Raw genomic sequence first — 12,399 nt, forward strand, 5'->3', positions numbered from 1 at the left:
ATGCATCGTAGGTGACTGATGCATACACCAAGCAATTTTACAATCACACGTTTTGGACTAGCTTCAAGCCCAGTTACGTGTTTTATGCCATTACATCTCACGACATGGTTAATAAATATTTTTGTAACAGAGGGTCAATAATTTGTTCACGCATGCGGTTCACTGATTTGTTTGGTTTGATTGTTAAGTATAATCTGGATCTTAACCTGGTACCATGGGCATTTATATTGTTGGTGTTTCAAAGATTGGCAGGAAAAAAATCATATGGTAGCATTTTCACTTGTGGCGAGACTAAAACTAGGGACAATATATTATATAATTAATTCAGGAGACACATCGTTTTCCGAAGAGTGGTGCGAATGTGACACTTGCCAGCTCAACTCATCCTTGTGGTAGCGAGGGAAAACTGCATAAATGTGAGAAAAGAATGGGTTATGCTGATCGATTTTTGATGAAGTAAGGTGGAAAGAGCTTCATGTGGAGCATAAATACAAGCATGGATCAATTGGGACAAATGTCCTGTTTCACTGTTATATGTTCTACACAATTATGTAGTCAAATACAGACAGTTGGAGGGGAAGGAAAGTTAACATCCATCTTTTGTTACCTCCATCCAACTAATTATGTAGCGACATTAATTATGTTGGCATTGACACTCAATATAATGATTCAAAACAAAATCTTTCCATTTTCTGACTAAGTTTGTGAATTCTGTTTGGTAGTTAGTCAATACCTCGGAGGTAATTATGTCACAGATTGTCATGGGATAAATGACCAGTCAATGTTTTCTTTTACTTGAAATTGGTTGAGGGAGAAATGTTGGTTATTACTAGGCAAACTCCTTCTCAGATAATGCTCTGCATTCTTCCCTTAAAGCAATCAGACAAGATATCATGCCCCATATGAAAGATTGCACCGTCACATCTTAACTTGCCACTGAATTATGTTGTTATCCGGAATTTGGTCTTTAACCACTCCCACCTCAAAAGAAGGTGGAAGCAGAACCTTTGAATATTTTTAGGGTAGAGATTTGATGAACGCTTGATAAGCAAAGGAGTGAAATATTATGGGAGCTAGGTGGGAACATGGAGGTTACATTCAGATCAGCCATGATCTTGTTAAATGGTGGAGCAGGCTTGATGGGTTGAGTGGACTGCTCCTGCTAGTTTGTATATAACTTGTGCATTCTCCATGGCAGTGTCTCAGCAATAACCAATCAATAACTTGTCAACCAATCAACACTCTCTTCTCATGAAGTAAAAATTGTTGGTTCCTTTACATTTGGTATTGCAAATGTTCTGATAAGTGCAAGATAAAAAAATGGCAATTTTTTCCCAAGTGATATTCAATTTTGTACGACCAAACCACTTTTTTGTTTCACTTTTTATTAAAACAGTACTCTTTTGGTTACAATGTGCTCCTTTAATCTTTCAGATTCCCAACGCTCCCACCTGACCTCGTTCACCATGAAGTTGATGGACAAATTCCATTCGCCGAAAATAAAACGAACCCCATCAAAAAAGGGAAAACCAGTGGAAATAACTATTAAAGCTAGCACAGAAAAACCTCCAACCAAGGTTAGTTCTGCAATGCTACCCATTGTGTAAGGAAAATGTAATGTGTGATGAATATAGGATTTTTAAATATAAATTGTATTACATGTATCTTTGCAATAATGTTATTAAGAACCTTGGTTAAGGTATCCAGACTCTGTCTGCTATTGCTGCAATTAGGAGGTCGTAAAAGGTGAGGCCATGATTAATTTCAATTATTTACTTAATTAAAGAATTGCCTAATAGAACTTGATTGCTGGAGATTAGATAATTCGAGACATTGTGTTTAAACTTTGGTAAGCAGCCCATGGAATCTGAGTGGATTAAGGATGATCAAATTAATCTGAGGAGACAGGTCGGTATAATATACGTTTAGCAGTCTGCTAGGAGTTTTTAAGTTGAACAGCTGTTTTGCCAAATGCTGTCAGGTTGAGCAGAAGGCAGAAGGATTTACAAGCTGCTCCTGAAGGGGGGGGGGGGGGGGGGGGGGTCTCTACTTTTCTGAAAGGAAAGCTCTACACAAATATACAGCAAGTATCCCTGTGTTTGCTAACTTTATTTACTAGTGGCTTTTAATCTGTAATTAGCTTAGTTTAATTGGAAATAGAGAAGGTATAAGATAACGCTTCTCTTTTGTTTAGAACTGTTTAACTGTTAATTGTAGAGCTATTTTTCTGTTTGTTAACATGGGTTAATACTGTGTTAATCAAGCTTGTTTTAATACAAAAGATACCCATTTGTCAGTGGAATCACTCCTGGGGCAAAATATCGTTTCCTCAGTTTTACAAATTAAAAAATTGTTGGAGTCTCGTCCGGTTTCCTAATGTAAATTGGGGCCTGCTCCACTACCTTTCCAAATGTCAAAAACTTTGTTTACTTTATAAATTTTGACTTTCTTCCATTTAGAAGACTTGCAAATTAAACGCTAGAAAACATTTTCATTCCTCTTTACTTCCTGTCATCACATTTCAGAATTATTGTGTTCAATGCTTGTCTTTTACCTTTCCTCTTCCGTGGTCCCATGTTTAATGGTCTTGTTACTAGTTTCTTGCTTAATCCAAACTCCGCTTTATTTACTGCTATTTTATTTAGTCCGCAGCATGGACTTAACTGCTGCATTCAATGTCTTCGGCAGGATCACATTTCATTATGCAAGAGGATTTGATTATCACAGCAGAGCTGACCTGGTAAAGTCCAGCCCTGACTGCTAGAAACAAAGTGAAGTGAGCTAATTGGTCTAAAGATGGGGATTGAGAATCTAATGTCATTGTATTCAGCAGTTTGTATTGAAAACTTTAACTTGATGAGCACAGAAGCATGATCAAAAATGTTTTCTCATGCTCAAAGGTGGAACTGGGCAGTAAATGCATTTATTTCACTATGATTTCTTCCTCGAAGCATGCAGAGAAAAAAAATAATTGTTATTTGAAAATAGAAATTGCCAGCTTTGTAATAAACCCCCCCCCCCCTCCCATAATCTGCCATAATTTATTTTAACTAGAAAAAATCCACTTTGCTTATGAATCAGTGAGCCTATTAATAAGCAACTAATTATTTTCTGGATACCAGTTCTTTTTTTTTAAATATAATTTTTATTGGAATTTTTTACAGAAAATATAAAACATAATGACAAACAATGAAATGCAACAAAATAACCCATAATGACTGTAACACCTCCCCCAGACAGTATCGACACATGTATCACATCCCCCCCAACCCCAATGAACAACACAAGAACTTAAAATTAAAATTAAATAAACAAACATAGTTATCGTGTATCCCCCCCCCCCCCCCCCCCCCCCCCCCCCCGGTTGCTGCTGCTACTGTCCCCGTACCCTATCGTTGAGCCAGAAAGTCGAGGAAAGGTTGCCACCGCCTAAAGAACCCTTGTACCGACCCTCTCAGGGCGAATTTGACCTTCTCTAGCTTAATGGAACCCGCCATGTCGTTGATCCAGGTCTCCACGCTCGGGGGCCTCGCATCCTTCCATTGTAGCAAGATCCTTCGCCGGGCTATTAGGGACGCAAAGGCCAGCACACCGGCCTCTTTCGCCTCCTGCACTCCCGGCTCCACCCCAACCCCAAAAATCGTGAGTCCCCATCCTGGCTTGACCCTGGATCCCACCACCCTCGACACCGTCCTCGCCACCCCCTTCCAGAACTCCTCCAGTGCCGGGCATGCCCAGAACATATGGGCATGGTTCGCTGGACTCCCCGAGCACCTGACACACCTGCCTTCACCTCCAAAGAACCTACTCATCCTCATCCCAGTCATGTGGGCCCGGTGCAGCACCTTGAATTGGATGAGGCTAAGCCGCGCACACGAGGAGGAAGAATTAACCCTCTCCAGGGCATCAGCCCATGTCCCGTCTTCGATCTGTTCCCCCAGTTCCCCCTCCCACTTAGCTTTCAGCTCCTCTACTGACGTCTCCTCCGCCTTCTGCATAACATTGTAGATATCAGATATCTTCCCCTCTCCGACTCAGACCCCCGAAAGCACCCTGTCGCTCACCCCCCTCGCGGGAAGCGAAGAGAATCCCTCCACCTGCCGCCTAGCAAATGTCTTTACCTGCAGATACCTGAGCATGTTCCCCGGGGGGAGCCCAAATTTCTCCTGCAACTCCCCCAGGCTCGCAAACCTCCCATCAATAAACAGGCCCCTCAGCTGTCTGATGCCCGCTCTGTGCCAACCCTGAAATCCCCCATCAATGTTCCCCAGGACAAACCTATGGTTCCCCCTTAACGGAGCCTCCATCGAGCTCCGCTATGTCGCCTCCACTGCCCCCAAATCTTGAGGGTAGCCGCCACCACCGGACTCGTGGTATACCTCGTAGGAGGGAGCGGCCACGGCGACGTTACCAGGGCCCCCAGGCTTGTATCTCCACAGGACGCCCTCTCCATCAGTTTCCATGCTGCCCCTTCCCCCTCCATTACCCACTTGCGCACCATCGACACATTGGCCGCCCAATAATACCCCGAGAGATTGGGTAACGGCAGCCCCCCCCATCTCTACCCCGCTCCAAGAAGACCCTCTTCACCCTCGGGGTCCCATGCGCCCAAACAAAGCTCATAATGCTGCTAGTCACCCTTCTAAAAAAGGCCCGAGGGATAAAGATGGGCAAACACTGAAAAAGGAACAAGAACCTCGGGAGAACCGTAATTTTGACGGACTGCACTCTATCCGCCAACGATAGCGGCACCATGTCCCAACTTTTAAATTCCTCCTCCATCTGCTCCACCAGCGTGGTAAAATTAAGCTTATGGAGAGTCCCCCAACTCCTGGCCACCTGCACCCCCAGGTATCTGAAACTCTTCACTGCCCTCTTAAATGGGAGTCTCCCAATTCCGTCCTCCTGATCACCCGGGTGTACTACAAATACCTCGCTCTTGCCTAAATTTAACTTATAGCCCGAGAAGCCCCCAAATTCCGCTAACAGCTCCATCACCCCCGGCATTCCCCCTTCTGGATCCGCCACATACAACAGCAGGTCGTCCGCACACAGCGATACACGATGTTCCTCCCCACCCCGCACCAGACCCCTCCATCTCCCTGACTCTCTCAACGCCATAGCCAAAGGTTCAATCGCCAGTGCAAAGAGCAAGGGGGACAGGGGGCACCCTGTCTGGTCCCACGGTAGAGCCTAAAGTGCTCCGATCTCCTTCCATTGGTAACTACACTTGCCATCGGAGACGCGTAGAGGAGCCTCACCCATTTGATGAATCCCTCCCCGAATCCGAACCGCTCCAGCGCCTCCCACAGGTACCCCCACTCAACTCTATCAAACGCTTTCTCCGCATCCAGCGCCACCACTATCTCCGCCTCCCCCTCCACTGCCGGCATCATAATAACATTTAGTAGTCTCCGCACATCCGTGTTGAGCTGCCGTCCCTTGACAAATCCTGTCTGATCCTCGTGTATCAGCCCTGGCACACATCTGGACACCAGTTCTGATAATTCCTTATTTAAAATGTTCAATACTGACCTGATCTTGAGGTTCCTTCAATTATCGAAGTCGTGATTTGCAATGGCAACATTTTAAATTTGTGATGAGCAGCACTTTTGTTACAATTTGTTTTGGCTGCATGCAGTGTTTATATTAATGTTTTAAAAAAATACTTTTCCCTTCTGCATAGTCAGTGTGAGGAGCTAAGCACCAAATTAAGAAACTGAACCTCAAAGGTGGTAATTTTTGGATTATTACCTGAGCCATGTGCAAATTGGCATAGCACAAAACAATTTAGAGACTGAATGTGTGGCTCAAAGACTGGTGTGGGAGAAATGGGTTCTGATTCTTGTGGCATTGAAGAAAGTGAGATCTATACTGTTGGTACTGATGATTTAGCGAGCTGTGTAATGAGAGAAATGGGGACGATTTAAAACTAAATAGTGGAAAAGAGGTCAAATTTGGAATGGTGAGCTACAACAAAGCATAGAGGCAAAGTAAGAGAAAAAGGTACTAATATTGGAAATGATAAACAGACAGTGACAGGAATGGAAAGGAGTACAAATCTAAAAGTAAATCAGATCAGGCAAGATGTTACAAAAATAATAAAAGGACAAAACTGAAGGCTCTATCTAAATGCACGTAGCATTCAAAACAAAACAGATGAACTGGAGGCGCAATTAGAAATTACTAAGTACAATCTGATCACGATTTCAGAGACATGGTTATAGGACGACCTAGATTGGAATTTGAATATTGAAGTGTGTGTGACATGTAGGAAGGGCAGGAAGTTGGGAAAAGGTGGAGAGATGGCTCTGTTAATTAATGATGGACTAGCACAGTAGATAGGGATGCTCAAGTTCAGGAAACCAAGATGGAGAAGTGGTTTGGGTTGAGATGCAAAATGATAAAGACAAGAAGTCAGTTGTGGGAGTGGTGTGCAGGCCTCCTAAATGTAACTACATAGTAGGGCAGAATATAAAAGAAGAGATAATGGGAGCTAGTCAGAAAGATATGGCGTTAACAATTGGATTTTAATCTACATATAGATTCGAAAAATCAGATGGCCAAAGGGCAGGTAGATGAGTTCATAGAATGTTTTGGGGATAATTTCTTAGAACAGCATGTTGTGGAGCCAACTAGAGAGTAGATTATACTAACCTGATATTGTGCGATGAGATAGGATTAATTGATAATCTCATGGTGAAGACACCCCTAGGTAGCAGTGATCATAATATGATTGAATTTTGCATTTGAGGGCAAGAAAAGTCCAAGACTATTTTAATTTTACAGAAGGGTAACTGAGGGTATGAAAGCGGGGTAGCTAAATCGAACTGTTAAATCTGGTTACGGGATCGATCAATAGAGATTCAGCGGCAGATATTTAAAGGGATTTTTCAGAATGCACATATACCAATAAGAAAGACAAATTGCAAGAGGAGGGCCCACCAGCAATGGTTAGCGTAGAAAATATATCTGATTTAAAGAAAAAGCATATCATTTTTAAAGGAGGATGGCAGGTCAGAAGTTTGGAAAGGATATAAAGGACAGCAAAGAATAAACAGAAGCTTAATAATGAGCAAAAGGTTACAGTACGAGAGAAAGCTAGCTAGCAATATGAAAGTGGATAGTATGAGTTTCTGTAGAAGAAAAACGCTAACAAAGTGGCTTTGGTCCAATAGATAGTACATCTGAGGAATTGATAATGGAAAGCAGATGGCAGATTAATTAGGCAGGTATTTTGCACTGGTCTTCACTATGGAGGACACAAGTAACAACCCAGAAATTGTTGTAAATCGGAACGGAAGAGTGGAGGAAAATTGCAATCACCAGGGAGATGGCATTGAGTAAATTGTTGGGGCTGTGGTTGAACAAATCCTGGGTCCTGATGGACCACCCTAAGTCACTAGTGAGATAGTTGTTGCATTGGCTTTAATTTTCTAAAACTCCCTAGATTGAAGGAAAGTTCCATGAGATTGGAAAATAGCAGATGTAATTCCTGTTAGCCTAACATTTGTCATAGGGAAAATACTAGAAGCCATTATTAAAGATGGAGGGAATTTAGGAATAAATGAAGGTAATCCGCAGTCAACATTTTGTGCAATTATGTTTAACCAATTTATTGGAGTTCTTTTAAGGAGTCACACATGCTGTGGATAAGGGGTAACCGGTGGATGTCCTGCACTTAGATTTCCAGAAGGCATTTGATAAAGTCCCACATCAAAGGTGATTGCAGAAATAAAAGCTCATGGATGTAATGGGTGACTTATTGACATGAATTGAAGATTGGGTAGCTATTAGAGAATGAGTTTGCATATAGTTGGCAGGATATAATGAGTGGTGTGCCACAGGGATCACTGCTGGGCCCTCAACTTTTTACAATTTATATAATGACTTGACTGAAAGGACTCTGGTTGCTAAATTTGTTGACGATACATTGAAACCTGCATAGAAAAGAGAAGCAGGAGGAGAGCATTCGGTAGTTCGAGCCTGATCTGCCATTCATTATGGTTATGGACGATCATAAGGTTTAACCCCTTGATCCTGCCTTCTCTCTTCCTCCTCCCTCTTCCTCCTCCTCTTCCTCCCCCCCCCCTCTGATCCATTCAGCCTCGAAGGTTATATCTAATTCCTTCTTGAAATTACACATGTTTTGGCCTCTCTGTGGTGGTGAATTCCACAGATTTACCACTCTCTGGGTGAAGAAATTTCTCCTCTCCTCAATCTTAAAAGGTTTATCCCCAAACTATGACCCCCTAGTTCTGGACTCCCCCACCATCGGGAACATTCTTTCTGAATCTATCCTGTCTAATCCCGTTTGAATTTTGTAAGTTTCTGTGAGATCAGCTCCCTCTCTCAACTCAAATTAATATAATCCTAACCAATTTAGTCTCTCCTCATATATTACAGTCCTGCCATCAGCCTGGTAAACCTTTGCTGCACTCCCTCCATAGCAAGAACACCTTTCCTCAGATAAGAACACCAAAACTGCACAGAATACTCCAGGTAGAAAAGTAAACCGTGAAGAGGATGCAAGAGACGACAGAGATTCGGGTTAAGTGAGTGGGCAAATGGAGTATAATGTGGGAAAATGTGAAATTGTCCATTTTGGCAGGAAGAATTAAAAACCAAAGCTTATTATCCAAACGGTGAAAACTGCAGAGGCCTGAGAGATTCAGAGGGCTCTGGGTGTTCTGGTGCATGAATTGCAAAAGGCTAGCATATAGGTACAGTAAGTAATTAGGAAAGCTAATAGAATATTATTGTTCATTGTGAGGGGAATGGATTACAGAAGTAGGGAGGTTATGTTTCAGTTGTACAGGGCACAAATGATGCCACATCTGGAGTATTGTTTACGGTGTTGGTCTCCTTATTTAAGGAAAGGTGTAATGTGTTTAAGCAGTTCAGCAAAGGTTTACTAGGTAAATACCAGGAATGGACGGATTGTCTTGAGGGAAAGTTAAACAGGTGTATCCACGGGAGTTTAGAAGACTGAGGAGATCTGACTGAAACTGTTAAGATTGAGGGATCTTGACGGATTGGGCATCGAGAGGATGTTTCCTCTTGTGGGAGAATCTAGAACTAGGGGGGTCACTGTTTTAAAAAATAAGGGGTTGCTCATTTTAGATGAGAATTTTTTGAGAACAAAGAACAATTACAGCACAGGAACAGGCCCTTCAGCCCTCCAAGCCTGCGCCGATCCAGATCCTCTATCTAAAACTGTTGCCTATTTTCTAAGGATCTTTATCTCTCTGCTCTCTGCCCATTCATGTATCTGTCCAGATACATCTTAAATGACGCTATCAAAGAACAAGGTCTGTGTCTTTGGAACTCCTCAAAAGACGGTAGAAGCAGAGTATTTGAATATTTTTAAAGCAAAGCGCGATCGAGCCTTGATTAACAAGGGGTTGAAAGGATGTTGTGGGGAGGCAGTAATATGGGGGCTGAGGTTGCTAGCCGTCGTGATCATCTTGCATACTGGAGAAGGCTCAAGTGGCCCGCTCCTATTGTATATTTGTATGTATCTAGTCTTCTGCTTAAATGCCTTTTTGTTCTCCTAACAATTGAAGTACTGCTTTCCTGATGCATATTGGTTGAGGAATTTAGATTGTCTGAAGGTGGTGTTTTGGGGTTTGAAACAAGTAAGCCATGGTACTGGCATCAAGAGGGCCTTCTGGTAAAGGTCAGTAGAGGTGGTGCCCAGATACTAGGAATCAATTTGGATATATTATTTTTGAGGTTCTTGCAATCACAAGTGCAAGTTTGTAATCTTCAAGCTGTGAAGTCAGAAGATTATGAACAAATACTGTTCCTAATATCTTCATTAATTTGTATCCTTGGCTGCAGATGGGCAGAACTTAGTTCATTTCTCAATTTGGATCCTCATGCATAAATCACAAGCAGGGAAATTCAGCAGGTAACAGGCAAGGCAAATGGAATGTTGGCCTTTATTTAAAGAGAATGGGGTATAAAAATAAGGAAATCTTGCTAAAACTATATAATGCACTAGTTAGATCACACCTGGAATACTGTGAACCGTTTTGGTCCCCTTATCTAAGGAAAGATATCCTGACATTGGAGGCAGTCCAGGATTGATCCAGAATATGGAGGGATTTCCTTATGAAGAGAGGTTGAGTAGGTTGTCTTAAATTCATTGGAGTTTAGAAGAATGAGAGGTGACCTTATTGAGTCATATAGGATTCTCTGGCTTACCAGGTCAGATGCTGAGAGTTTGTTTCCAATTGTGGGAGAGTCTATCACCAGAAGGCATAATCTCAGAGTAAGGGATCACCCATTTAAGACCGAAATGAAGAGGAATTTCTTCTCTCCGCGGATAGTGAATCTGTGGAATTCTTTACTGCAAAGGATTGTGGAGGATGAATCGTTAAGTAATTTCAATGCTAAGATCGATTTTTTTAAATCAATAAGGTTATAGGGATAAGGCGCGTTATGGGGGCAAGGTGGGAAAGTGGAGTTGAGGATTATCGTATCCGATTAATCATAATGTCATAAATCATAGAATTTACATTGCAGAAGGAGGCCATTCGGCCCATTGAGTCTGTACTGGCTCCTGGAAAGAGCACCCTATTTAAGCCCACGCCTCCACCCTATCACCCTACCTCAATAACCCCAGCTAACCTTTTTGGACACGAAGAGCAATTTAGCATGGCCAATCCACCTAACCTACACATCTTTGAACTGTGGGAGGAAACCGGAGCAGCCAGAGGAAACCTATGCAGACACTGGGAGAACGTGCAGACTCTGCACAGACGGTGACCCAAGCCGGGAATCGAATCTGGGACCCTGTGAAGCACCTGTGCTAACCACTGTGCTACCGTGCTGCCATTGAATGGCGGAGCAGACTTGATGAGTTGAATGGCCTACTTCTGCTCCTATGTCTTGTGGTCTAAGCGTTGCAGGATATACTGGTTTCAGTAATGGCTTGGTCAAACAGTGTATTTTTAGCATGATTCAGTCTTGACTGCACCACTGAACTGTTGCAGCCTAATCGAGGCGTGGTATTGGAACTGCTCCAAAAATCTGTTTGCAATCCTAAAACTCTTCTTTCTGATTGTCTGCTAAAAATAGTTGCACAATATCTGAGGTAGTCCGTGTCCATGTACTTTCCTGTTTTTAATGTTGTACTTGATGACTCAACCTCCTGTGTCCCTTCGTCGTACTATCTACAGTACTTGCCTTTTGACATTTATATGGTGGTTCTTTAGAAAGACACTTCTTGACCAACTACTTTTAACCTTCACGAGTGAGTGCCATTGGAAATGTATTTGTCTTCAGTGATTATGTTAAATTCTAGCTGGTGTACAAAGTAAATCCATTGAAGCATCCTGTGTAGCCTCACGGCTTTCATATTATTTTACTAGTTTATCATGCAGTTTCCACTCCCTCTGCTCTATTAAATCTGATTGGTTTACTGTATAACTCTTAACTCTAGACCTTGTCATGAATTGCATAAAATTAAGCCAGTTCTACAGGCAAGATGAGGTGACATTTAATATGCATGAACTTTTAATGAAGCCTGTTGGGGCAAGGCCAAGTAATACATTAAATGAATACATGCAGCCAAGTTAATTTGTGCCTGAATTAGTATATGTAGTCAGACTAGCCTGTGAAATATCTGCTTGTATCGAAGACATAAGTGCAATTGCCCTGTCCACTCCAGGGATTTTAAAATGCTCACTTACACCAAGCAAAAACATTCATTTGATTTGTGTTCCAGTCATCAACCTACAAATTAATTTGTTTTCTCGTCAATTCCAATGTACTGTAACTCTGTTATAAATTTGTTTAAAGGTTGCTTTAACATTGGATGCAATCCACTGTACTCTTTTCATAGCTTCAGATCACAGTTTTGTAGATTTCTTCAAAATTCAGTTTTATATTCCTGCATCGGGTTTCAGTTATAAGTCATTAACGTGGGATTTTCTTCACATTTTGTCATCTCTTTGAATCTTCCAAATTTTAGAAAAGTTTATTCTGGCTTTTAGTGAATGTGGGTAATTCACCTTTCATGTGCTAATTTTTTAGTGTAACAGCTATGTCCGATTTATCTATCTGATACCTGGGGCAGGCTATGAACTCCTGAAAATTGCTACCTAAATTCGAAGGCAAGGTTGAGCATCTCACTCGTGCCAATTGCTTCATAGACATTTTTTCTTCCAGATGACATTTTGACTCGCCTTTCAAAAAGCAAAAAATTGGGTTATCATCAATAATATTGTCATCCATTTCATGTTAGAATAATCGAATCTCTGATATGTAGACAAAAACCCTCAAAGGAACAGAAAAATGTAGAGAAAAGTATCGGCGACACATTTACCTCTATCCCTATCCTGCTGGGGATAACCAGCCTTTAGGTTGTTAGTAAAAGCAAAATATGGCAAG

The 12,399-nt window shown here is 41.9% G+C and overlaps 1 protein-coding gene across 1 annotated transcript in view; it reads left to right on the forward strand.

The window, feature by feature from the left end:
* LOC119955682 (rap guanine nucleotide exchange factor 1-like) overlaps positions 1-12,399 on the forward strand; it is a 207,799-nt gene that overhangs the window by 71,782 nt on the left and 123,618 nt on the right. The window contains 1 exon segment of the mRNA XM_038782122.1: positions 1,435-1,577. Coding sequence (XP_038638050.1) covers positions 1,435-1,577 — 143 coding nt within the window.

The sequence above is a fragment of the Scyliorhinus canicula genome, chromosome 21 (genome assembly GCF_902713615.1).
Source record: "Scyliorhinus canicula chromosome 21, sScyCan1.1, whole genome shotgun sequence".
In the NCBI taxonomy this organism is placed as follows: Eukaryota; Metazoa; Chordata; class Chondrichthyes; order Carcharhiniformes; family Scyliorhinidae; genus Scyliorhinus; species Scyliorhinus canicula.